Raw genomic sequence first — 26,995 nt, 5'->3', positions numbered from 1 at the left:
GTATTTTATTCAAATTTACCAATTTTTGTATACTTTGTGAATCAGTTCTGCAGACAGCACCACACCTACTCTGATGTGTATCATCAGGGATGGGGAGAATTGCGGAGGCAGCGGCTACAGGGTGCTCTTGCAGAGGAGCCTCTCCAGTCTTGTCCTTGGGTTTTGTATTCAACATACGGATTTGCTGCTCTCATCAAACGTTGGCCAGGACCTTCTGTAAATCTCCACAGATTTTGGCTTTTGCCTTGTGATCCGGGTGGACAAATTGGGGAGAAAGACAATGTCTGGAAATGCTAGGCTTCCTCACCTGTAGGGGAACAGGATCTGTAGAATGTGTTACCCCAGAACAGGTAGCTCTCATGGTGGCAGATTTCACAAGCTCAACAAATGGAGGTTCATACATATTGTTGGTGATTTTTGTGTAGTTGTGCCTGTTTTGGATGCATCTGTACTGAAATTGTACAGGCTTTTCTTCTTGTCATATTTTCCTAGAAAATGCATTTAACAAATTATCTATCCCACCCCTCAGCAAATAAGATTATAGATCAGGTGTTTCGGTGGGTTTCGTTCTTGCCTTATAACTCAATGTCGACCTGATTATCAAGTCTTTTTCTTCCCCAAATTGTGCTTAAAAACGCCACTACCATGAGCCCCTTCAGATTCTGCCTGTCTTGGAGCCCCCATCCTGGCCACTATGGCTGGAGGTAACTGACTTAAATAAATCTTGTTTTTAAATTTAAAAAAAGGCAATTTCATAGATTTTTAAAAATTTTAATAATCTACTTTCCAAGGATAAGGAATTTTCCCCTAGTGGTTAGGACAGGACCCATGTCCTGTATTGGAATACTTTGGTTCAATTTCTGGCTCCAGGTCCTCACTCCAGCATCCTGCAAATACAGCACTGTGTGGCAGCCATGTAACTGGGTTCCTGCCACACACAGGGGAGGCCTGGATTGTGTTCCTGGCTCTTGCATCAGCCCCAACCCAAGCCAGACTTTAATATGTATTTGGGTAATGAAAGGGTGGGTATGGCCTCTCTCTCCTTTTTCTGTCTCACAAAAAATAAATTAAACAAATAAAAATCTGATTACTTGATATTTTCCCTAAACACATTTTTAGTATTACTGTTATAGACTCTTTCTTTTCTAGTAGATAAGTATACCAGGATTTTTTCTATTCTTAAACATTATTAGCAATGCATTCTTCTGATTACATTTATGTTTCACCTATGAGGTGGATCATCTATTTCATGAAAAATCTCAGGCTGATGGAGATGCACAAACAACACAATTGCAATGAAGCTAATAGTATGGCATGATTCCTTCAAAAGATGGAAAAGTTAAAACTGAATCAGGACTTTTCTTTTGTGGTATATAAATAAATAATAGAAAAGAACCAGTGAAAAGATACAGTGGCACACACCAATAAAAGAATGACAAGAGGAGTGGATGTTTGGCATAGTGATTAAACTGCTAGATGGAATGTCTGTGGTTCACATCAGAGTTTTTGGGTTCAAAACTCTGTTCTGGATCCTGATTGGAATTTCCAGTTAATGGAGACACTGGGAGGCAACTGTGATCACTAAAGTAGTTCAGTTCATGACAACCTGGACAAAGTTCCTGCCTCCTACCCCTCATCCCCACTCATCCCCACTTGCCTCCCACCCACTACACACACACACACACACACACACACACACAGGCAGACATTTGGAGAAGTGGACAAGCGGACTGTAGCGCTCACAATCCATGTCCTTTCCTCTCCCTCCCTCTCTCTTTCTCTCAAGTAAAATTTTTCAAATATAAGAAGTCAAGGAGCAAGATGTGCTTTTAATTTAGTGATCAAATGATATGTTAAACAACAGAATTCTAAAATATGAAACTTTTCACATTATCCTTGCATGCAACCTAAGGCAGGCACTGAATCACAATTCTGCCACCACTTCTTTGCAATCCTAGGAAATTTATTTGACTTCTCTGAGCCTCAGCTTTCTCAAATGTAAAATAGAACAGAATTATAGAATATGGGTAAAGTTATTTTATTAAATAATTTTAATGTTAATTTTAAATTTTAATTAAAACTAAAGAACTCGAGGGTGAGGATCTAAAGTATAATTATCTTCTTATGTTTTCCTACAGAAATATATCTGAGTGGTGAAATTTCCCATTCCATCTCAGTAATAACTGCAAAGATGTGAGGTAAAAGTGGGACTTCTTGAAGTATTCTGGAGAAGACTGTAGAGCAGTTACTTTGCACTGGGGAGGCAGGTTTGATTCCTACACTTAGTCAACAAATGGAAGGAAGGCTCCTAAATTGGAATACAGGCCAAATTCTTTGGCTGACTAGACACCTGGCACACTTTCCCTTTCCTGACTCCCTTTCTCTTTGCTATAGCATAACAGCTCCTACCTTCATCTACAGGGCAGAAATACCCAGGAAGTACTCTTCAATCGCTCTTCCTTAACCTGTGCTGTGTCATCACACAGCTGTTTTCTCTTCCCTTGAGGTTTCTGAACATTAACTTCCCCTTAAGAGTCCAAAACAACCAAGGAAAAACGAAAGTTGATGTAAATGGTATATTTCAGAATCTCCTGTACAATAGATTTGCTAATGACTATCTATGAAATGAGGGAATGTCCCTGTCACCTAAATGCAATGGTAACTGTAGCAAAAAGGAAAGAGAACCAGGATGCATTGTATTCTGGATGCTATTAGATGACTTACAGAGTAAGTTCGCCACCTACCGGCCACGGTGGACAAAGTCAGAGTCTATTATAAGGCTCCTGTCAATGGAAAGAGCTGTCTGCATCCACTGGCCTTATCTAAAAAGTCCCAAATGAGGCTCTTTGCTGGAAAGAACTAAGCCAAAGAGGAGGAATAAATCCATTTCATTAGGTTTTTTTATCTTTAAGATGAGAAACTGTCCTAGCTTCAGGCGGATCATGTCCTTGTGGGCAATGGGCAGTTACATTTGGAGAGAAACGGTCAGAATGGGTCCTTTGTCTCCAGCCTGCTCATTTCTTCAGAGCCTCCTGACTTTTCACTGCTTCTAGGGTCTGTAAGGGCACAGGAAGGCAGGAAGTCCTGCACATTTGGGTGGGGAACTCCAAGAGACACAGGACAACCTCTGCTTGAAGATACATTAACTCTTTCTTAAGTATAAATTGTCAGTTTCATAAGCTAGCAGATCTTGTCTCTCAACTTTACAATCAGGAAAATATTCTCAGTATTGCATAAATAATGAAGGAGCTTACATCAGTCCATCTTGACTCAATAGCTGAGCACTGACCTAAGTAAAGGACTTTAGAGAAGACAATGTTTGCGTATAGACACTACATGGAACTGAGAGGTGCTAAGGTCAACTTTGGCACATTGTAATTGAGGAGGTGATCCCCTCTCTCTCTCCCTCCCTCTCTCTCAATGTGTGTGTATGTGTGTGTGTGTGTGTGTGAATCACTCAGATGGCAGGGAGGAAGCTCAATTTAGCAGATCTCTAAAATGAACCTCAGGTTAGATACTTACCCTTTAGCTTGCTACTCTGCCATGGGTCAGTGTGTTCTAATTTACATGCTAAAGGATTTTTCAGATGTATTTATTTATTTGAAAGTCAGAGTTACACAGAGACAGAAAGAGAAGCACAGAGAGAGAGAGAGAGAGAGCTCTTCCATCTGCTGGTTCACTCCCCAACTGGCCGCAACGGTCGGAGCTGTGCCAATCTGAAGCCAGGAGCCAGGAGCTTCTTCCAGGTTTCCCACGTGGGTGTAGGGGCCCAAGGACTTGTGCCTTCTTCTACTGCTTTCTCAGGCCATAGCAGAGAGCTGGATTGGAAGAGGAGCAGCCAGACTCGAACTGGCACCCATATGAGATGGCGGCACTGCAGACAGCAGCTTTACCCACTACGCCACAGTGCTGGCCCATATTAAAGGATTTTTTTATTACAAACCTTTCTTACCCCCTCCACAACTTCTCGGACAATTATCTTCAAAGCAGAGCAACCTGGCTATAATTTGATATACCTGGCTTTGTTTTTGTGACTGTCTAGTACCTTTTACGTATTATGACCCCTTGCTGTCTTCAGCTACTACTTACTTTTGAAATGTCATTTTTCATTATATTTGTATTATTTTTACATTAGAGATCTATCATACATAAAGTTTCCTATGAATTTTCTCCATGTTGTCCCTTTGTCCTGATAATATCTATAGTCATGTTTCATACCCTAGATTTATTAACGTGCTGTATGTCAAAGAGCACAGATGGGCTTGGCAGTGTGGCTAGAGAAACCTAGCCAGGGGAAATTGAGCTCTAATCCTGCAGATCAATGTCCTGCAGCAGAGCCTGACTTCACTTCCACCACCCACAGCCATGCTAAGGCTCATCTATCCCACCTGAGCATGGGCACAGAGAGGAGGGGATCAACACTCTGCTGCCTACACAGAAGAGGCCAGTGATCACCAGGCAGCCCCAGGAAATGCAGCTAAGATTTTAAATCTCAAGGCCAAAAGTGTGAACAAGGCTACAATACAGCCCTTCCTACCTCCTGGTTCCTGAACTGCAGTGATCAAGACCTCCTGGTGTTCTACCCAGCAAAGATACCTAATGAATAGTGGGAACCCTGTGCATTGTACCTGATGAGCTGCTAAGGAGCCTTGGAACTTATCTGTGCCCAGTATAGAGGTTTCCATACTCTAATTTCACTAGGAGGAGACTGCACCATGCACATGACTCTCATTGCCTCGAAATCCTAGAGCACACGTTTAGAAACATGAAGATATCAATCAGCTCACCATGAGAACTTGGAAGAACAGAGATGCTTCTAGCATCAGCTGAATCAACAACAGGTCTTCAGGAGATGGAGCAATGCCAGTGGATGGCAACTGTTCAAATAATTCTGATTGCTTGGGGAAGAACATTAAGTGGATGCAGAGAAGGCTGAGTGCTTCCATGGAGGTGTAGCCAACACTGGCGTCTCCAGCATGGGACACACAAATACTACAGCAATATGCAGAGGATGGGAAAGAAAGAGGGTTTTCCAGTGCCAGACTCAAATTGTGTTCTCCCTAGAAACCAGCATCATCACAGCACAGGGAAAACTAATTCATGAGGTCAACGCACAACAGGGGATCTCTTCACTTCTAAGTATGATGCTGCTTTCTTCTTTTTTTTTTTTTTTTTAACTGAAAACCAGACCTGAACAAAGGGAGACAGATAGGTATTTGAGTTCATTGACCAACAAGCAGGACAGAGTCTTCCCAGCAGGACAGAAAAGAGTGCTAATAAAACCCGCATTGGAAGATGACAGTTTCTTCTGGCAGCAATGAGCTTTGTGACATTCATTTATTTCACTTCTTAAATTGAAAAGCGGACACTGGTGGACCCATCTTCTTTCATTTCCAGTTGGTGCATTCAGCACTGAGTAGGCATTTTCGGAACATTCCTTCCTGGAGATTACATTCCACAAAAGAAAGAAAATAACCTCATCAAAAATAGATGAGGATCGTCAGGTAACTAATACAAGTAGCTAAAAATTGTTATATAGCAACAATGATGGTAAATTCTGAGCTTGGTGATGATGGAGTCTTTAAAATATCAAACATGGGCACATACAAATAAAAACCTATTCCTTGTCTTATGAGTGAAAGTGCTAATGATGCCTGTTGGAAGGGTTCTCATGAACTCCTCTTCCTTGATTCAGGGTCAAACACGGGAACACATCGAATCACAGCCCAAATAATGTGATTAGATCAACTCCACTCTCAATTAATGAACATCAACAAATTAGCCATTAACATAAGACTTCAGAGTTTAAACATTGGTATGTTTTGGGAGCCAAATTATTTCCAGACTTTTAAAAAATATGCTGCTATTTTTTGCACTTACTTTTGACTCCTGCAAATTTGCTGTTTTTTTATTGGTTGCAAAATTTTGTGCGTGGTTTTGTGTATGTAATTTTAGGATTTTCTATATGCAAGAACATTTAATCTGGACATATAGATGATTTTACTTATTCCTTTATAATTTGGATATCTTTTATTTCTTTTTATTGCCTAATTGTTCTAGCTAGAACTTCATGTACTGTGTTGACCAGAAGGGTCAAATGTGTTATCCTTATCTTGTTCTTAATCTTTAAGGAAAAGGTTCTAGTTTTTCATCATTGATATAGTATTAGCTGTGGGTTTTTCATATATGGCCTTAATAGAGGTAGTTTCTTTCTTTTTTTTTTTTATTATTTTTTGACAGGCAGAGTGGACAGTGAGAGAGAGAGACAGAGAGAGAAAGGTCTTCCTTTGCCATTGGTTCACCCTCCAATGGCCGCCGCTGCAGCCGGCGCACCGCGCTGATCCGATGGCAGGAGCCAGGAGCCAGGTGCTTTTCCTGGTCTCCCATGGGGTGCAGGGCCCAAGCACCTGGGCCATCCTCCACTGCACTCCCTGGCCATAGCAGAGAGCTGGCCTGGAAGAGGGGCAACCGGGACAGAATCCGGCGCCCCGACCGGGACTAGAACCCGGTGTGCCGGCGCCGCAAGGTGGAGGATTAGCCTATTGAGCCACGGCGCTGGCCAGAGGTAGTTTCTTTCTATTCCAAGTTTGTTGAGTGTTTTTACAATGAAAGAATCTTGACTTTTCTCAAGTGCTTTTTACACATCCATTGAGATGATTGTGCATTTTATTCTAACATTTTCTTAATGAAGTGTATGATTTTGAATGATTTTTTCAAATATTAAACCATCCCTGCATTCCACTATTAAGTTCAGCTTAGTCTTGGTGTATAATCCTTTTAGTTACTTTTGAATTTTATTTGTTAATATTTTTAATAGCTAGAGCTAGTTTATTTATAAATTCATTATTATATTGATATTATTAATAATATACATTTTGAAATTTTAATGTAATTTCATGATTACAATTAATATAATAAATTGAATTAAATGTTGCTGCTAAATTTAGTGAGAAAGTTCAATATCAACAGCTTTAAGATTTTTAATTAACTATTCAGCAATTTATTTGAGAAGCAGTGATAAAGATACTGTAGATACTCCTCAAATGTTCCCAGTGGCCCCAGGTCCTCAACCAAAACCAAGAGACAGGAGCTCAATCCAGGTCTCCCATATGGGAGTCAGGAGCCTGATTGTTTGAGACATTGCCTGATGCCTCCCAGGTTCCAGATTAGCAGGAAGATGGAGTCAGGAAGTGAGTTGGATTTGGAACCCAGGCATTCCCACTGTGGGAGACTTGTGCCTTAGTCATCATATTAACAATTGGGCAAAAGCTGTCTCCTCAATAGTTTTGACTTTATCTTCCAGCTTAACTTTTTGTTATTCTAAATTATGAAATCAGTAAAAGCATAAACTTCATAAATTTCCTTTTTAGCTATAGAGATATGCATAGAGTACATACATAGATATACAGGATATCTGTGATATTAAAGTTTTTTTTCTGATTGACAATTAGAAAAAAATCCAAAATAGTATTGGGAACAGGAGAGATGAGGAATTAATAAAAACAATGATGAGAAACGTGACTGTAAATCCATGCTGAGTGCACAAAGGAAAGCAAAAACAGAAGTAGAAAGTGAGGGAAGACATTCAGAAAAAGGAAAGTTGCACGTCCTCTACTTAAGGCACTTGAGCAGAGCAAGGTCTTCAGAGAACCTAGAGGCCGAGGCTCTGATCACCCACCTCAGCCAGGCCAGCAGCATCTGCAAGATCCCCCATGGCCTTGCCCTTCTCTTCACTGCTGGCCCTGCTGGTGCTCAGCTCCAAGTCCCTCTGCTCTCTGGGCTGTGATCTGCCTCAGACCCACAGCCTCAGTGACGGGAGGTCCTCCATGCTCCTGGGACAAATGAGGAGAGTCTCCCCTCTTTCCTGCTTGCAGGACAGACATGACTTTGAGTTCCCCCTGGAGGAGTTGGGTGGACACCAGGCCCAGAGGGCACAGGCCATCTCTGTGCTCCACGAGATGACCCAGCAGCTCCTCAACCTGTTCAGCACCAAGGAGGCGCCTGCTGCCTGGGACAAGGCCCTCCTGGACAGACTCTGCACTGGACTCTTCGAGCAGCAGAGTGACCTGGAGGTCTGCATGATGCAGGGAGCGGGGGCGGAGGAGACGCCCCTGAAGCATGAGGACTCCGCATGGGCTGTGAGGAAATACTTCCAAGGAATTGCTGTCTATCTGGCAGAGAAGCAATACAGCCCTTGTGCCTGGGAGGTTGTCAGAGCAGAAGCCAGGAGAGCCATCTCTTTATCATGAATCTTGAAAGAAAGAATTTGGAGCAAGGAATGAGACCAGGACCAACATAAAATGATTCCTGTTGACTAAAACAAAATGTTTAACATCTGTGCAATTTATTTCATTTCAAAATGTTTTTCTGTTAGAATGATGATACGAATGTTTACATTACTTATTGAATGTTATATTACCATTAAGAAACCTCATGTCCAACTGCACAGGCACTAGTCCCTCACTAGTCCTTCATAGATGACCATGTGGACGTATTTTAATATTTATTTATTTAACTATTTATGATATTTAAATTGTTTTTTTCATATTATAGTATGTACACATTTATTCTATGATTCATGCTAAATATTTCTATTATATTGCTAGTTTATCATTTTATTTCATTCATTAAAGTGCTACTATCAAAAATTTCTTATATCTGTTCATTGTTTAAAAAGAAACTGCAGGCTTTACTGTGCAACTTGATTAAAGAATAGGTTAAACTGGTTAAAGTAGATTCAATATTCAGAGACAAATGTCCTTCTCTAATTGGGGTTGTATGTTGACCCAGGGGTATACAGTTGAATTAACAAGGAACTTTCCTGTTCTTTTGATCTTTCATTTTTTGTAGTGAGAGAAATGAAATAACAATAATGTTAGTTAATATCAGTTATATCAAATATTAAAACAAGAAGGATGAAAAAAAAAAAAAACAAGCAAAAAAGACCTTCAGGAGAAGGCAGCCTGAGGCATTTCAGGAACTGAAAACTAAAAGCAGAGTTCTCCTTCTTCATTGACTCATAGACATCTGTATGCAATGTCCATTGTTAGTCATTATATGAGTTTACAATTTATTAGGAACACAATTACTAGAGATTCATATGCAGCAATTGCTACTTGGGTGTGGACTATTCCATTTGTTATTTAACTGTTTTTGTTATATTATCAGGGCATGAAATTTTTATGGGATATGGTAACTATTTTGTTCTATTTTACATAAACATGTGTGCCAAAATAGTGAGAGTTCCCACCTCCATTTCAGCAACTACCTGTCAAAACATGACAGTATATAATCCAGATAATGTTTTTAAAAAGCCTGAGGAATTGTTGCTCCTCACATGGAAGACAAATCCAATTCACTTCTGCAGGCAGTCTGGAAATGGTGGCTTACAGAATGAGAGAGAGGGAGAGAGAGAAAGAGAGAGGGAGACAGATCTAGAAGAGTAATCTTCCAAACTGCAGTAAATTACATATCATATTCCTTTACTGATTCTTACACTGGAACTTTTCCCTCCCTATTTTTCTGGACCATATACTATCATTCTCCTTTCACATAAGTTCCTTTTTTCCCCTAGAAATCCCTACTCTGTCTCCTCATTCATTCTTCACTACTTGTATTGCCTAGATGTTTCCTGTTCCTTGAGATTTTTTTTTTTTTTTTGCCATCACGTTCTCTTTAAGGGTACCAAACCATGAATTAAAATCAAAAGTTGGCTGAAAATTCTATTTGTCAGAAACTCCTACAAAAAGGGTTATTATTTTTTCTTTTGGTAAATATTTTTTATATGAAGGAAAGTTCCTGTCACAGTGATGTAATAGTTGCTATAACACAAAGGAAAGAGAAAGAATGAATGTTATGCTTGGGGCAATGAAAAGATCTACATAGGAATCTCAGCACCAAACTGTGCAGATGGACAAAAGGAGCAACTTGTGTGGCTAGCAGACTTCTGTTTTGTGTAGAGTTTTCTTCAAAGCTAAAAGGAGGTTCTATCCTGGAAAGAACTGAGCCTCCTACCAGAATCAGCCAATTTCCTTAAATTTCATATCTTGGAGAGAGGAAATATTCCCAGCTGAAGGCAGAGAATGTCCTGTTTGAGCAATAGGAAGCTGTATATGGACAGAAAGGGCGAGAATGGATCCTGTCTACAGCCTCCTCAGCTTTCAAAGGCTCCATGACTCACTATTGTCTCTAAGTTCTGTAGGGCACAGAAAGGTGGGAGATCCTGCACATCTGGGTGGGGAATAAACTGCAACAGAAATCAGGAAAAATCTGTCTCAAGGCACATAAGCTCTTTCTGAAGAGTAAGTTGTCCATTTTACAAATGTCAGATCCTGTCTCATGTCTTCAGAATCAGGAGAAAACTCCACTCTCACTTGGAATAATGAGGTAACTTGAATCACTTTGACTTGCCTCTTTTAGAACATAGACATAAGTAAAAAAAATAAGTGAAGAGAATGATAATCGACTGATACCTTTGAGGTATCTATGTGGGTGGAATTGAGTAAATTATTGCAATTGAAGGTAGTTAGGAAGTATGAGTAAACTGATTATGTGTCTATTACTCAGATAGGAAAGGAGAGGCTTGATTTTGTGCATCTCTCAAATGTGTTCCTGAGGTTAGAGACCCAAGCTTTTGATTGCTACACTCCTATGATGGACCAGGTGGCTCCAATATACATGTAAAAGAATATTTGTTCCTGGGCTTGGGAAAAGTAATTATCTTGTTATGCATTCACTAGTATTGGAGATTCTTGCAGCAGGGCTAGAGATATCAAGATAAGAGACAGTGTAGAGAAATGACACTTATCTGCCAGAGTTTAATCCCCACACCAAAACCCACCTCCCCAAGGTGCATCTAATCCACCCAGAAGAGGTCCTGGGGAGGTAGAGAGCAAATGCCAGTGAGCAGGTAGAATTGGCCAGAATCTTCATGCAGCCAGAGTTTGGGAGACAGGCAAATTTTTTGAGCCTCAGGAGAAAGAGTGTGATGATGGCTACTTCTCAACCATTCTTGCTTGCTGCTTCCTGAGCTGCAGTGGTCAAAACTTATTGATGTTCTGCCAGACAGGGATACACAGTAAGTAGAGGTGACCCTCTGCCACTACACTAGAGGAGTTACTGAAGAACACCTCAGCTCTTGTATGCCTCTGTGTAGACACTTATATCTTCTGATGGCACTAGAAAGAAACTGCATGAGGCACATGATCTTATTTACTCAGAAAACCACAGCACAGCCCTAAAAACACGTATTTAAAATAGCAAGTGCAGCTTCAGAACTTAGAAGAGAGATATTTATGGCAATGCCTGGATCAGTGGCAGGCCTTAGAAGAAGAAGCAATAGCAATAGGCAGCCTTTAGTAAACTGTTTACAGACTATTCTCTTAAGAGAGAAATGATTGAAATGCATGTGTAGAGTTTTCCCACAGAGACATGGCCAATAGCAGTGTCACCAAAATGAGTGACAGTGACCCCACAGGAATCTGCAGGGTAGTGGAAGAGAAGATGATTATTCTTGATCCTGCTAAAAATCTTTATTTCCTTCCTAGGAGTCTGCCTCTGCCAGTTATCACAGTTCAGGGAAAAATTAGTCACGGGACCAATATATTCCAAAGAATCTCTTAAAATCCACTTGTGGCACAGTTTCTGAAAAGCAAAAAGTGCCAAACAATACTTGAATAATGGGGACACAGGCAGGTATTTAAGTCCACTTAGCAATCATGGGGATAGAGCCCTCCCAGAAAGACAGGTATTAGTAATAACTATATAAGAAGGTCACAATTTTATATGGCAGCAAAGACTTTTAGGAACATTCATTTATTAATTTATTTAATTGAAAAGTAGACATTGGTGGACCAACCCTCATGCCTCTCTTTAAATTAGTAGATTCTATTCTGTGTAGTTGGAATATTACCAAAGGATTAAGGTCCATAAAGCAAACACAAGCCAGTAAACATAAATTAGAACTGTCAGTCATTAATGTAAATAACAAAACAACCATGATATAGCAACCCATGACAGTTACTCATGAAACTGATAATGGAGTCTCTTCAAAATCAAACAAATATGTAAACTAAAGACTTGCTTATTGTCCTATAAAAGGAAAATACAAACAAGTATGTTGAAAGGGTACACACAAGCTCAGTTTGCTATGATTCAAGGTGATGCACATAAACCTGCTGCACTGGTGACACTAAAGCACTATTTCAACTCTTAAGACAGCTATTGAAGTTCCTGGACAGCCCTGTAGTGATACAGCATGAAATCCTTCAGTGCATATATACTGTGTGCTTGCAATCTAGGGTCAGAGGAGAAAGTTCAATGTGATTTTGTGTCTGTGTGGACTGTAGATATTTGTCCACAGTGGAAGCAGAGTAAGATCTAATCAACATCAGGGATTTATTTCAGATTTTGATAATTGTTCACACAACAGTAATAATCTTTCCAAAACTTAAGGAAGATAGATGTATAGAAGTGAGGACTTTGGATCAAACATGGTATTGTGCAAGACAACCAGAATATTGTAAGACAACCACACTAAGCAATGGGGCCACAGGTAGAGTCAAAGCCACTTTATTTGCTAAGAATCTCTCTTACAAAATCTTCCCTGGAGGGATTAAAAGATGGTGGTATAGCAACAGGATGGTCTAATTTAGGCTGGGCAAAATTACTATTAAAAAAGTGGAGAAAGTATACTGCTAGGATAAAGGAACTGCCAGGGAACTGCAGTGGGAGATCCTGCAAAAGCAGTAGAAATGGCCTGGACCTGTGTGGAAGGCATCCCTTTGGAAGGAAAGGGCCACCTGCAGGATTCCCCTAGGTGCCCAGCACAATTGTGAAGTAAGTGAGGGTGCATCTGGTGGGTATTTTGCGTGCCTGTGAACCTGAAATTCTACCAGAGAGAAAAAAACTTGTGTTCCTCACTGTCATCAAAACTGGTTGGGATGAACTGACTCAATCCAGCAGGCTGGAACAGATATGGACAGAAGTTGTGGGAACACCTTAGTTTCTATGCAGTTAGGATGGGCTAACAGAGCAGTGTTGGCATAGGGAAAAACTTCCTGGAAATGATCACAGAAGCACAGGCAATCAAAGCCAAAATTAACAAGTGGGATTACATCAGACCGAGAAGCTTCTGTACTATAAAAGAAACACTCAGGAAAGTGAAGAGGCAACCAACAGAATGGGAGAAAATATTTTATAGATTCTAGAAGTTAATCCTTTGTCATTTGCATAGTTTGAAAATATTTTCCCATTGTTCTCTGATAATTTGAGGATATCAGGTAATAGATTGAGGTCTCTGATGCACTTTGAATGATTTTTGTGTAGAATAGAAATGTTGGGTGACCAAAATCTATTCTTTAAAACTATTTTAAGATTTTTTTCTACTTTCCTTAAAACATTAAATCAAGCGGCTCAAATCACACACTCTCTTGCTTTATAATAGCATAGATCACAAATATCTAACATTTAAAGTGGAACTGGAATTCTTTGTCACACATCTTTCTTGCTCCAGTGAATTTATGCCAATGCCTCACATGACAAATCTCAGGTCTAATCTAAGAAAGAATTGCAAAAATTTGTGAAGAATTGGAACTAAAAGCTTAAGGGTTAAGTGTTGTGGTCCAGCAGGTTAGGCCACTCTTTGCTTTCATCCCATATTGGGAGACCAATTTGAGTTCGGGCTGCTCATCTTCCAAACCAGCTCTTTGCTAATGATCCTGGGAAACAGTTGGGGAGAGTTCAAGTAATTGAACTCTTTTCACCCACAGGGGAAACTTGGAAGGGGTTCCTAACTCCAGGCTTAGATTAGCTTCAACCCAGCCATTGCAGCCATTTGCAGAGTGAATTAGCAAATGGAAGATCCCTTTTCTCTCTGTCCCTATCTCTATATCTCACTGATCTTGGCAAAGAAGTAAATAAATAAGTCATTTGTAAAAATATAACATTATACCAGTTCAAGAATTTTTGAGATCCATGCAAAATGTTTCCACATACACATGTTCTTGAACCTTTTGAAGACCTTTCATATACATAGATATCAATTGAATTGTTTTCTCAATGAACTTTTATACTATCTTCATATTCTCCACTTCTTTTAATAAGTCTTTCTAGATAAGACATACCTTCAGCTCTGACTTGGGTTTTGGTCTTAGTCTAAATTCATTTAAACCAGGTTTATATTTGTCACCAACCAGGTGTATAAAAAATGTAATCCAAACAGTTATGGAGGGGATTGAATCAATTTTTCAAGATCATGGAAGTGTGACTAGTGAAAACTTAAACACAGGGAAAATACGATGTAACAATTTTCATTGTAATAATTACTTTTATCTAGACTACAGCAGAATCCCTTTGATCATCCAATTCCCTCTCTTTTAATTCTAGGTTTCTCAAGCCAATCATTGTTCCTGCCTGGGAGGATTATTAACCAGGTAGAGTGTTCAGACAAAGCTAAAGACTCCTGTCCTAACAGTTAGTGATCCCATGACTGCCACTGTCTTTGGTTCTTGTGAGTTGGTTGGTGTGACTCCTTCTTTCTCTCCTCAGAGCTGATCACTGCTGGATTGAAGAGGAGGTAAGCCCAGTGACTCCACTTCACAGCCCAGGGCAGTCCATTGACCCAGGAGAGGCTGTCTTGAAGCTTCTGACAGAGGTAGCAACTTTCCTGCTTTGGGTGCTTCAGCAATGGCCCCCACTCTCCCACTCTGCCTCAGCCCCAGTCCCCAGTGGGACAGCTCTGAATTCTGCTAATTTATGCTTTGCCTCTGTGACATGTAGATCACTCCCTTTATTTCACTTTAAAGGCAATCAGAATTACATTTGTTTCTTTTTGAACACGAATAACTGAGTTTTGCTTTGTAGGACAACTGAAATGATAAAGAGTTTTATGTAATGAAAAGTAAAAGAGAAAAATTGTGTAGCCTTGTCTTTGTTTGTATTAAGCTCAGATTGAAGTAAAAAGTAATAAAGGAATAACACCACCAACCATGCCTAGTCAATTGCCACATAAAGAACACTTTTAGTTAAAGTTTAAATGAAACAATCACAAACAAGCAAAGGAGAGCATGTCGTGTTTCTCTGGCTTAAATTCCATTGCCCACCACCTGCATTCAGGTCCCAAAGCAAAGAGAGAAGGAAATAGCCCTAGAGTAGAGTAGAGTAGAGCCCTAGAGTAATGCAGACTTTGGAGACACTGGAATTCCCTGGATTCTGTAATAGTCAGATGATCTTCTAATGAGAACAAAAGTTGTTATTGAATCTCTTTTGCCCAGCTCAGATATTCTGCTTATATCATGTGCTCAATGGTTGAAGAGTTGAAAAATAGATGTGTTATAGCACAGTAAAAATTATTTGACTACTAAAGCTGAAATTATCATAATTGGATAATTTCATCACTGAGTTGAGAAGAAACTTCTATGTGCATCTGAGGGCTGTTGCCAGTTTGGTAGCTGGGGATGTGAATCACAGACGAAGAAATCACCACTGAGGTACAGGGTCCTTCACACACAAGGGCAGGGATCATAGAGGAGTCAATAATTTCCAACAAGTTCCTCTTCAGTAAGGATTTCTGAATTCATTAGCACATGTTGAGGCTGCTCTCAGGAAAGAGCTTGGATTGAGGACACTTTGTGAATCCACAGGTGAATGTGTTAGTAGGTGTGAGCCCTTGTTGTGGCAGGTGGTGCTGGGAAGTGAATTATCTTGGAATTAGAATCTCCACAACCTTATGGTCCTGTAAAGAACATGGATTCTTGCTATGGGTGTTATGACTGTGTGAGGAGCGCCATAGATCTGCAGTAAGAACATGGTTGATAAAAGGGTCATTGTCCACATTAGTCATGACCTTGTGGCCCCAGTGAAGCTTAATCCCATGGATCTACATGAATGTATTCTGGAAAGTAAATAAACACCAGGTAATCTCATTTACTAATAAATACCAGTCTCTTCTGTAAAATTGCAAACAAAAGCCCCTGAGAAATAATTATTTCAGTCGAGAAACCTGTAGGAATTCCTACTTAAGTAAAGAGGGAGTAAATGTAGCCTAGGATCAGGTTTAAAAATTTGTTCTATAAAGAGAAGCAATATTTATAGATGAATAAATGTAGGCAGGGGAAACTATCTATACACATATATACACGTGTGATTTTAGGAGAAGATGCTTCTTTTTTAAATGATCAAACACTATTTTTATTTGCAAATCTGAAATTTACTGGAAAATGAAACTTTATTGAAAAAATTAATATTTTGGCCTGATCTCATTTTATTAGGCCACATGGAAAATATACAAGTGAAAACCAAAAAAAGGAAGTAAAAGTACATTTCTCTATGTTCAGAAAATGAAAATCATTTCTGTATGATATAAATGCCATGCACAGCCAGAATGCCTTCAGAGAACCTAGAGTCCAAGGTTCACCCAGACCCCAGCCCAGCCAGGACAGCAGCAGCCTCATTTCCCCATGGCCCAGCTACTCCCTCTGCTGACGGCCCTGGTGCTGTGCAGCTATGGCCCTGTTGGATCTCTGGGCTGTGACCTGCCTCACAACTCTGCCCCTCTGAGCAGGACGACCTTGGTGCTTCTGGACCAGATGAGGAGGGTCTCCCCTGTCTTGTGTCTCAAGGACAGAAGAGACTTCCAGTTCCCGCGGGAGGTGGTGAACGGCAGCCAGTTCCAGAAGAACCAGACCGTGTCTGTCCTGCACGAGATGCTGCAGCAGATCTTCAACCTGCTCCACACAGCGCGCTCCTCTGCTGCCTGGAACAACACCCTCCTGGAGGAACTGCACACTGCACTTCATCAGCAGCTGCAAGGCCTGGAGACCTGCTTGGTACAGGCCATGGGAGAGGAAGACTCTGTCCTGACGGCTGACAGCCCAACGCTGATGCTGAAGAGGTACTTCCAGAGAATCCGTCTCTACCTGGACGAGAAGAAACACAGTGGCTGTGCCTGGGAACTCGTCAGAATGGAGATCAGGAGAGCCTTCTCCTCAACAGCAGACTTGCAGGAAAGCTTAGGAAGCAAGGATGGAGACCTGGCGTCATCCTGAGATGGTTCTCGTTGACTGATCGCCCCATCACACTTGTACATGTGTATTTGGTCATTTCTAAAGGCTCTTCTTTCTGCTTCCATCACATCAGGGAACTTGTTGAATTAATTCAGCAACTACTTTGTTCATATATTAAGGAAGTATATGTGAAACGCATTCCGCTCCGGGGTATTGATTCCTAGGAGATGACAGCTCTGATATTATTTATTTACTGAATGTATTTATTTATTTATTGACTTATTTATTTATTATTGTATCCTATTTTTATAAGACATACTTTTCACATAGCAGATGTTCACTTTTACATTGTATTAAGATTGGAAATCAGGCTCACATTTCCATTTCAAGAAATATTGTATTTATTATCTATTAAATTTTTTAAAGTTATGTACATTTATCATAATAAAGTCTACTTCTTTACTATTTTTTGCTGTTTAAATGCCTTATTTTTACCTATAGACCTTTTATTAAGATGTGCATTAAATAAAAGTGTTTTTTTCTACCCTATATTCAGACACTGGCTTTCTGAACCAAGTTGAAGAATGGACAGTAATACTATTTACTTTATTATTCCACTCACATGACATGTGTAAAGAGAAAAATAACAGTATCAGATTTTGGAATTGCTTTGAAAAAATACACAGTCCCTGCTGCCTTGAAACATCATCATATATATGGGAAAAGAAACATAAACATTGTACTAATTTCCCTTAATTGAAACAGTATAAAAAGGAGTAAAGCACAGAGATGTTTTCATACTGGAAGCTTTGGTACAGCTGATACTACAAAGGACAAAAGGGGGTAGATCTCTTTTTTAAAGGTACCTGGGAGAATTAAGTACAGAAGTTATGTTGGCTGTTGGGTACATGGTCCTAGAATGAACAACAAATGCCATGGGTGAAGGGAATAATTTGAGATTCCTTATTGCACGTCTAATAACAAGGACATTGGGATGGATTTTGTGAGTTACAAATGGAGAAGACCCTCAATATATAAAGGGAGAATAGGGAAGCAAAATGTGCAAAGGTTACTGAAATGAGTGGCCAGTGAAGAAAGAAGGGCAAATAGGTAAGAACAGTGTTCAAAAGACAGAATCGCGTTCAGGGGAAGTCAGAGTGAATTGTCCCCATACACCTAAAATCATCTGTCTGTAGTGGCTTTAACAGATCTGGTTTAATGGAGTTACGGTACAGGAAAACATATGAGGATAGATCGAAGAGGAAACACAAGCAAGAGAACTAGAACCATGAGCTCATAAAATTATTTGGGGAAGCTTGTTAGTTGAGTGGTGGAATTTAATACAGGACCTAGAGGAGACTGTGGGTTCATGTTGTTCCTGATTTCACTGAATATTTTCTGGGAATTATTTCTAGACAATGGATGTTTTGGCACAAGATTTAGAAACAGTTTAAATATTTGATGTAAGCAATTGATTTGTTAAAAATGTTCAGTGTTTGGATTAATATTACTTTGTAGTAAGCACAATGGTAATTCATTTGGTCACTAATGTCAATTAACTTCTCAGCCAAATTTTGAAAAATTTCTCTAGTGTATGTTGATCATTTACCTTGTGATTTCTAAATTTCTAGTCTTTGACATGTATATTTTCTGAAAACTCTAGGCATATACTCCTGATGGATACTTGTTTTCAACCTCACCTATATAGAAAGGGCTGGGGCTAGGTGGTTTCTTTTTATTAATACAAAATGTCTAGCGCAGAATAGCCATGCCTCTCAGTAATCTTATTTCTCTTTTTATTTGATGTATCTTTAACTCTTGTGTGAATCTGTTTTTACATTCACCTCTGTATCCCATAAAAATCATAGAATCTATGAGATGATCTAAATACCTATCTGTTAGGAAATCTTCCTATAATCTGTTATTAAATTTTGTTTTTTTTTTCTTTTCATCACTATTCTTTACCATAAATCAAATTACTGCTGATTATCATCAAAGTACTTTTCTTTGTTAATATGATAGTACAGTTTCCTTGTTGCTAAACTTTTTTTCCTTACTGTTGACAGTGTAAAATTTGCATTTCAAAGGCTGCAAATTCCATTTCCATTTCTCATTTGCAATATGATTTGCTATATTATTTATTAATCATCTTCATATTGCACTACAATGGACTTTTGTTTTTGTTTCATGACACTCATACACACTTATCTGTATATTCCTTAGTGGCTAATTATAATGTATATTAAAGAACTCAAACAATATATTTCACTTTGTGTTTCTATGGGGGTGCAAACTGTTGAAATCTTAACTTAATGTATACTAAACTGATCCTCTGTAAAAAAAAAAAAAAAAAAAAAAAAAAAAAAAAAAAAAAGAAATTATCAACTCCCAACTTGACTCTCACTGGGATTAAACATGACAATAGGTCTGATCTGATTTCATCATCATTTAAAAAAAATCATCTATTATTTTTCACTTTATGTTTCTGTGTGAGAGCAAACTGTTGAAATCCTTACTTAATGTATACTAAGCTGATCTTCTGTATATTAAGATAATCAAAAATGAATCTTGATGTGAATGGAAGGGGAGAGGGAGTGGGAAAGGGGAGGGTAGTGGGTGGGAGGGACAGTATGTGGGGGAAGCCATTGTAATGCATAAATCGTACTTTGGAAATTTATATTCATTAAATAAAAGTTAAAAAAAAAGAATAAGACACATAATAAAAATAAACAAGAACCGGATAAAAATCTTTCTGCTAACAACTAGAACAAAGAACACATTATTAATGCAAAGTAATAAATTTTAACTATAAATTTGTGTTGTACAAGATGTGCAACTGTAGTCACCATTATAAGAAAGAACTGGGATAGAGAGCTTCTGGAGTCTGTGAATTTAAATTTTAAAAGAATGAACAGAAGCAGGCATTTAGCCCAGCTGTTAAGATGCCAGCTGGGATGCCCACATCCCACATTGGAGTACCTGGGTTTGATGTTAGGGAGTACAGTCTCAGGTTTCTGATTCCAGCTTCCTGCTGACACAAATCCCGTGAGATAGCAGTGATGAGTTAAGACCCAGGAGAGATCATCTCTCTCTCTCTCTCTCTCTCTCTCTCTCTCTCTCTTCATCTCCATTTCCAGCTCCAGCTCCAGCTCCATCTCAAATTAATTATTTTTTAAACATTAACAGAAATCATAATATGAAACATAGGATGCATCCTTGGCTCCAATATAGGATTTTGCATTAATCATTCTATCTGTTTGTATATATGATCCTAGGTAACACACCAACTCACCTGACCTCTGTAATGTTTGGTTCCCCAAGTGTAAACTACTGTTGAAAAGTTATAGGGCTGTTATATTAAACCAAAGTACATCTTTTATACAATCTTGTAATGTACCTTCAAATGAATGAACTATCTTTATTCAAGAGGCAGAGAGGCAGACACACAGACAGAGTGACCGAGAAAGCCCAACACTGTTGCTGAAGAGGTACTTCCAGAGAATCCGCTCTACCTGGAGGAGAAGAAACACAATGACTGTGCCTGGGAGATTGTTAGAACAGAAATCATGAGAGCCTTCTCTTCAACAGGAGACTTGCAAGAGTGATTAAGAAGCAAGGAAGGAGACCTGGATTCATCAGCAGTTGATTCTCATTGACTGTCTGCCACATCCCACTTGCAAATGTGTCTTTCAGTATTTCCACAGTCTCTTATTTCGTTTTTAGTTGTTGAATTTTTGAGTTAATTCTATAAATATTTTATCAGTATTTTAAGGAAATCCGTGTTTAAAATATTCAGTCTTTAAGAGATGACAGCCCTGAACTTATTTGTGTCTGTTTATTTATCTATTTATTGTTGCATGCTGTCATGTTTTTATTATTTAAATATTTTAGAGCAGATATTCACTTTCAATTATGTTAAAATTTATTAAACATTTATATTTTATTAAATTGTAAGTTGCTTTATTTAATACATTGATATGAATGAAAATTTCTGAAATTTTTTCTTCAAGAGACAAATTTCAAACCCTGGTATTTTAAACCAACAGATTATTTATTTTCTTATTCATTCATTGCATTTGTATGATATCTATAAGTTGATGATGAAAGTGACAGTATGTGGATTTGCCATCCGTAAATGCAGGTGAATGAAGCAAACACAGTTTTGGCTGAACTGAAATGGTCAGACTTAATGGGAAAGAAGCAAAAGATATTATAGAATTTACTTACATGAAATGTTACAGAAGGAAAATTGAAAATGCTAAATTATTCCATACATTTTAGATCCAAATAGTGTTGGGGGGGTCAAAAACTAGTAGATATATAGGAGGGCTTTCTAGCACACCATAGCAAGCATTCCCAGAGACAGAGTGTGGGGCTGGAAGGAGGACAGTCTGATCTCTCTGTGGCTACATTTTTGGGAGTTGCCTAAAGTGATGCAGAGGGATACTGTCCAGGTCCTCACAGGGTTGAAACGTTTTTCAATAAGGAGTTACACAAACAACTATTGTTGAATGAGGGAATGCCCCTGTCACAGTGATGTAACTAAAAGGAAAGACAAAGCAGGACCCATCATACTCGGGGAACTACTAGAAGATTTTCAAGGGAAGGCCACCACCTACTGGCAAAGACAGACAGTGCCAAGTTTGGCAAGAAGGTCCATTCTGTTGTTGCAGAAGGCTGTCTCCTTCCACTGGTGTGTTCCACACAGGAAAAAAAAAAAAAAAAAAAAAAAAAAAAAGCGCTTTCCTGGAAGGAACTGAGATAACTATGGAAATAATTTTTTTTATCTTTTTGTTTCTTTGAGAAGAGAAGTAACCCAGTTTCATAGACATGTCTGCAATGGACAGCAGCATGAGGGGAGAAAGGGTCTCTTGCCTCTAGCCTTCCAGAGCCTTCTGAGCAATCACTGACTTTAGGACCTGTGGGGCACATGGAGGCAGGAGAATATGCACACTTGATGTGAAACTTCATGGGAAACCAGGAAAACCTTCCTGTTTGAGGGCATGCTAACTCTTCCTAAAGAGTACGTTGCATCCCTAGCCATCAGGGAAACGCAATTCAAAACCACAATGAGATATCACCTCACCCCTGTAAGAATGGCTAAAATCCAAAACACAGAGAGTGGCAGATGCTGACAAGGATGTGGACAAAGAGGAACACTTTCACATTGTTGGTGGGAATATGAATTAGTGCCCCCACTGTGGAAAACAGTGTGGCAAGTTCTTTACAAACTAGAAATAGACTTGCCAAATGATCCACATATCCCACTACTAGGTATATACCCAAAAGACTTGAACACAGTGTGTCAAAGAGATACCTGCACCACACCATATTCATAGCAGCACTGTTCACAATAGCCAAAATTTGGAACCAACCAAGGTGTCCATTATTAGATGAATAGATACATATACAAGTATGTGTATATCAGTATTGGTGCAAATATAACAATTAAAGTGTAAAATTAAATTTTGTTTTCTTCAACAATATAATAAAGCAGATATATTAATTTTAAGAAGCTCAGGTATTACCTTGCACTCCAAGGGCCTGGATGGGTCTGGGGAGCTGGGCTGGTGCCCTAGAGCCATCAGTGCAGCATGCTCCCTGGCTTCAGCCTGAATGACAGCAAGTGGAGCTCCTGATAATCTTAACAGGCTTCTTTGGAATTTCAATTAACAAGATAAGAAATAGGTTTTTGTGTGTCTTTCCTATGTTTTTTTTAAAAAGCCATCATTGCCAGCTTCATGATTAATTGTCATCACTGCTGTTTTAGGAGCTTGTTAGTCACTACCCACAGAAGTGGCCAATGTTTTGCATTTGTTATTTATATGGGTTTATTTTCTGTGTCTTGTGGAGCTTCTCTCTGGGTTCTAAGTTTTAAAACTGAATATAACCCAAATATTGTTATAGATGAGATGGAATTACATTTTTCTTTTTTGTCTTGTTATTTTTTGTCTATATAAACAGAACAGATGTCATGTACTTCAAATATATAATTTTAAGTCCATAATGATACTTCCAGCCCTCCCCCCTCCTCCTTCCTTCCTTTCTTTTCCTTTCTTTCAATTTTCACAATAGCATACTTTCAATTTGCTGTATAGTCACAGGCTTAGATCATCCACTAAATAAAGAATTAAACAAGTAGAAAGTAAAAGGACCATTGTTGTCCATGAGTGTAGACTATGGCCATAAACAATTATCAAATTTGAAGATGCTAATTTTACTCATACACATTACACTTTTTGTACTCTTTGTATTAGCTACTAGACATCGAAGAAAACATATTTCTCCTTTTGAGTCTGACTTATTTTTCTAAGCGTAATGGTCTCAAGTTGCATCCATTGCATTGCAAAAGATAAGATTGTATTGTTTTGTATGATGAGTAGTATTCCATCATGGTTATACACCACATTTTCTTTATTCAGTCATCAGATGTTAGACATCTGAGTTGCTGTAAGCATGGGGGTATGGATAGCTCTTTCAAATGCAAATTTCATTTCCTTGGTTTATCTCCAGGAGTGAGATAGCTGGGTTATATGATGGACAAATTTTCCGATTCTTGAGGAGTCTCCATACTCTTTTCCATTTTGGTTGCACTTGTTTACATTTCCACCAACAGTATACTTTTTTGTTTACATCCTCATCAGCTGTGGTGGAATATGAAGGCCATGCCAAGATGGCTGCTGGCAAGTGAGCATCAGTTACTCAGGAATGGCTTTGAAACCCATATGGCAAACAGAGCCTGCCTGGCAACAGACTGTGATTGGATGGTTTTGGAAACTGCCTGGCAACAGGTTGTGATTGGTTGGGGCACAGACCGCCCCTTGACCAGATTGCCTGGTCTTGGCTATATAACTTGTTGTACTAACTGAAATAAATGAGCCTGTGGGCTGCTTGCCTCAAGCCCGCTTTCACCCGGCTCCCATGGTCTGTGTGGTGACTCCATGCCTCTTGCCCTCACCATGCTCCTCCTCTCAGAAACTAATCCACTGCAACATTGTTGAGAAATCAACTGCAACAATCAGCATTTGTTATTTTTTGATTTTTGGATGATGGCAGTTCTAAGTGGGGTGAGGTGAAGTCTCATTATTGTTTTGATGTGTATTTCCCTGATGGTTAGTGATCCTGAGCATTTTTTGTATGTCTGTTGACCATTTGCATTCCATACTTTGAGAAATGTCCATATTCTTCGCCCATTTCTTAACTGGAATGTTTGTTTTGTTGTTGAATTTTGTGAGCTCCTTGTGTATTTTAGATATTAATCCTTTATCAGATGAATAATCTGCAAATATTTCCTCCCATTCTATCAGTTGCCTCTTCATTTTTTTTGAGTGTTTCCCTGGCTGTGCAGAAGATTAAAAGCTTGATGTATCCCATTTGTCTATTTTTGTTTTTATTGATTGTGCTTCTGGGGTTTAATTCAAGAAGTCTTTGCATATGCCAATGTCTAGCAGTATTTCCCCTGTGTTTTCCAACATAATTTAATGGCATCAGGTCTTAGATTTAGATCCCTGATCAACTGTGAGTTGATTTTTTAATAAGGTGTAAGGTAGGGGTCTTACTTCATACTTCTGCATGTAGATTTCCAATTTTCCCCATGCCAATTGTTAAGGAGAATGTCTTTTCTTCAGAGAGCTATTGTTAATGCATTTGTCAGAGATTAGCTGATTGTAGATACGTGGATTAATTTCTGGGGTTTCTAATCTGTTTCATTGGTCCACGTGTCCATTTTTGTGCCAGTACCAAGCTGTTTTTATTATAACTGCTCTGCAATATGTCTTGAAACCTGGTATTGTGATGCCTTTGGGTTTGTTTTTCAATTGTTTAAGATTTCAAAGCATGATCCAGACTACAATATAGCTTTTAAGTGCTGTGTTGTCATTCCCCCTGCTCAAAATAAGGTTGTTTCTTCACTATACCTGCCTACTATATTTCTGTAGCAGTCAGAGATGCTTGGCCTCATACAAAAGAAAAAAGAAAACACATGTTTAAGTATTCTTTAGCTATTCAGTGTCTCTTGTGTTTCTATATGAATTTTAGAGTCATTTTCTCTAGATGTGAGAAGAATGTCCTTGCTATTTTGATTGGGTCTTCAACAATGAATCTGTAAATTGTTTTGAGTAGTATGGACATTTTGATACTATTAATTCTTCCAATCCATGAACATGGAAGCTTTTTCCATTTTTTGCTGTCTTCTTTCTTTCTTTCCTTAATGTCTTGTAATTTCATGTCCTTGGTTAAATTTATCCAAGGTATTTAGTTATTTTGTAGGTATTGTGAATGAAGCTGATCCTACAAGTTCTTTCTCAGCCAAGGCAGTTTCTGTGTGTGGAATCTCGGGTGAGCTTTCTTTGATAGTCACAGTGAGAAACTATCGGGATTCATGGGGAAAAGAAGTGTAGGGTTAGCCCCAATAGCTGCATTTCCTGGAGTTCTTAAGGCTCACGCTCATCTACACTAGGCCTCCAGCAGTTCTCCATATAGTAAGTGTTCCCACCAATATTAGCTCCACCTGCAGGATCCTGCTTCTGTACTTGTGCTCCAGGTAAGCTGGGAGTCTCTGTATCCTCCTTCCTCTCCGATCATTAGAGTAGTCTTGACCTATGGCCTCAGTTCTCTGAAGCTACAGATTGAGTTGTGGATTTTGGGATTGTTCAGTATTTTGTTGTGAGGACAGGAGGGATGATGACCCCCAAGCTGGTGACATGGTGAATTGGAAGCCCAAACTCCCTCCAAATGTGTAAATGTGTATATAACATCAAAATAGAAGTCTTTTAAGGGCAGATGCTTCTAGAGATAATCATTTTTACATCAAAACTTCAATAGCAAGAAAATAATTTAACTCAATCCATTCTATGACTAAAGAAGAAATAAGCGTTTTCATTTATAAACATTTCTATTTATAATGCATCTTCTTAAAGGTTTGTTTTATTTATTTGAAAGTGAAACTTATAAAGAGAGAGGGAAGGAGAGACAGAGAACCTTCCACACACTGGTTCACTCCCAAAATGGCCCCAAAGGCGGGGCTGAGCCAGGCCAAAGCCAGGAGCTTCATATTGGTCTCCCACGTGGGTGCAGGGGCCCAAAAACTTGGCCTCTTCTCCTTTCCTTTCTCAGACACACTAGCAGGAAACTGGTTCTGCAGTGGAACAGCCAGAATGAAAATCAGTGCCCATGTGGGATGCTGGCATCACAGGTGGTAGCTTATCCCTCTCTGCCATTATACTGGCCCCAAAATAAAAGCTTTTTAAATGACCAACCACAAAGGAGTGCAAATGAATGAATTAAAGAAAAATCTTTTCCAGGTCTCCATCCTTACTTCCTATACTTTCATTGAAGTCTGCTGTTGAAAAGAAGGTTCTCATGATTTCCATTCTGACACAGTCACTGTATTCTCTTTCTGATAGAGACAGGTTCCCTGGAAGCACCTTTTCAGCATCAGTGTTGGGTGCTGAGTCATCAAAACAGATTCTTTCTCTCCCATCACCTGTACCTCGCAGGTCTCCAGGTCTTGCAGATGCTGATGGTGTGCAGTGTGCAGTTCTTCCAGGAAGATCATTTTTTAAATTTATAATTTTCTTTGCCTATTGTTGCTGCTGGTATATTTTTTTATTTTATCTTGAGGTTAGTACTCAATTAAGACAATAAAAATGGAAAGGTAAATAACTTCCCAAAATTTCCAATATGTAATTTTTTTTCCTTTTTCCAATGAACTTTCTTTTTTTTAAAGATTTATTTATTTGAAAGTCAAAATTACACACACACACACACACACACAGATATTGAGAGAGAGAGAGAGAGAGAGATCTTCCATCTGATGGTTCACTCCCCCAGTCGGCTGCAATGGCTGGAGCTGCACCGATCCGAAGCCAGGAGCCAGGAGCTTCTTCTGGGTCTCCCAAGTGGATGCAGGGGCTCAGGAACTTGGGCCATCTTCTATTGCTTTCCCAGGCCATAGCAGAGAGCTGGATCAGAAGTGGAGCAGCTGGGTCTCG

At 39.1% G+C, this 26,995-nt stretch overlaps 2 protein-coding genes and 1 non-coding gene across 3 annotated transcripts; all 3 read left to right on the top strand.

Moving 5' to 3' along the window:
• Positions 1–7,712: 7,712 nt before the first annotated feature.
• On the top strand, positions 7,713–8,249 carry LOC100357194 (interferon alpha-5-like). The gene has a single exon (XM_002708069.4). It carries the CDS (start codon positions 7,713–7,715, stop codon positions 8,247–8,249), a length of 537 nt encoding a protein of 178 aa, XP_002708115.2.
• Positions 8,250–16,457: 8,208 nt separating this feature from the next.
• LOC127490959 (interferon omega-1-like) lies at positions 16,458–17,045 on the top strand. The gene has a single exon (XM_051845086.2). The coding sequence runs from the start codon at positions 16,458–16,460 to the stop codon at positions 17,043–17,045; it is 588 nt and encodes a 195-aa protein (XP_051701046.2).
• Positions 17,046–24,835: 7,790 nt separating this feature from the next.
• On the top strand, positions 24,836–24,967 carry LOC127482550 (small nucleolar RNA SNORA63). The gene has a single exon (XR_007912312.1). It is a non-coding gene; the product is annotated as a small nucleolar RNA SNORA63 (small nucleolar RNA).
• The last annotated feature ends 2,028 nt before the right edge of the window (positions 24,968–26,995 follow it).

Source organism: Oryctolagus cuniculus, chromosome 1, assembly GCF_964237555.1.
Source record: "Oryctolagus cuniculus chromosome 1, mOryCun1.1, whole genome shotgun sequence".
NCBI classification, from domain to species: domain Eukaryota; kingdom Metazoa; phylum Chordata; class Mammalia; order Lagomorpha; family Leporidae; genus Oryctolagus; species Oryctolagus cuniculus.
The sequence above is the reverse complement of the archived record's forward strand: the minus strand, read 5'-3'. Positions and strand labels throughout refer to the sequence as shown.

Bases quoted from the DNA above. Each gene is read 5' to 3' on its own strand.
- LOC100357194 (XM_002708069.4), top strand. From the start codon at position 7,713: ATGGCCTTGCCCTTCTCTTCACTGCTGGCCCTGCTGGTGCTCAGCTCC.
- LOC127490959 (XM_051845086.2), top strand. From the start codon at position 16,458: ATGGCCCAGCTACTCCCTCTGCTGACGGCCCTGGTGCTGTGCAGCTAT.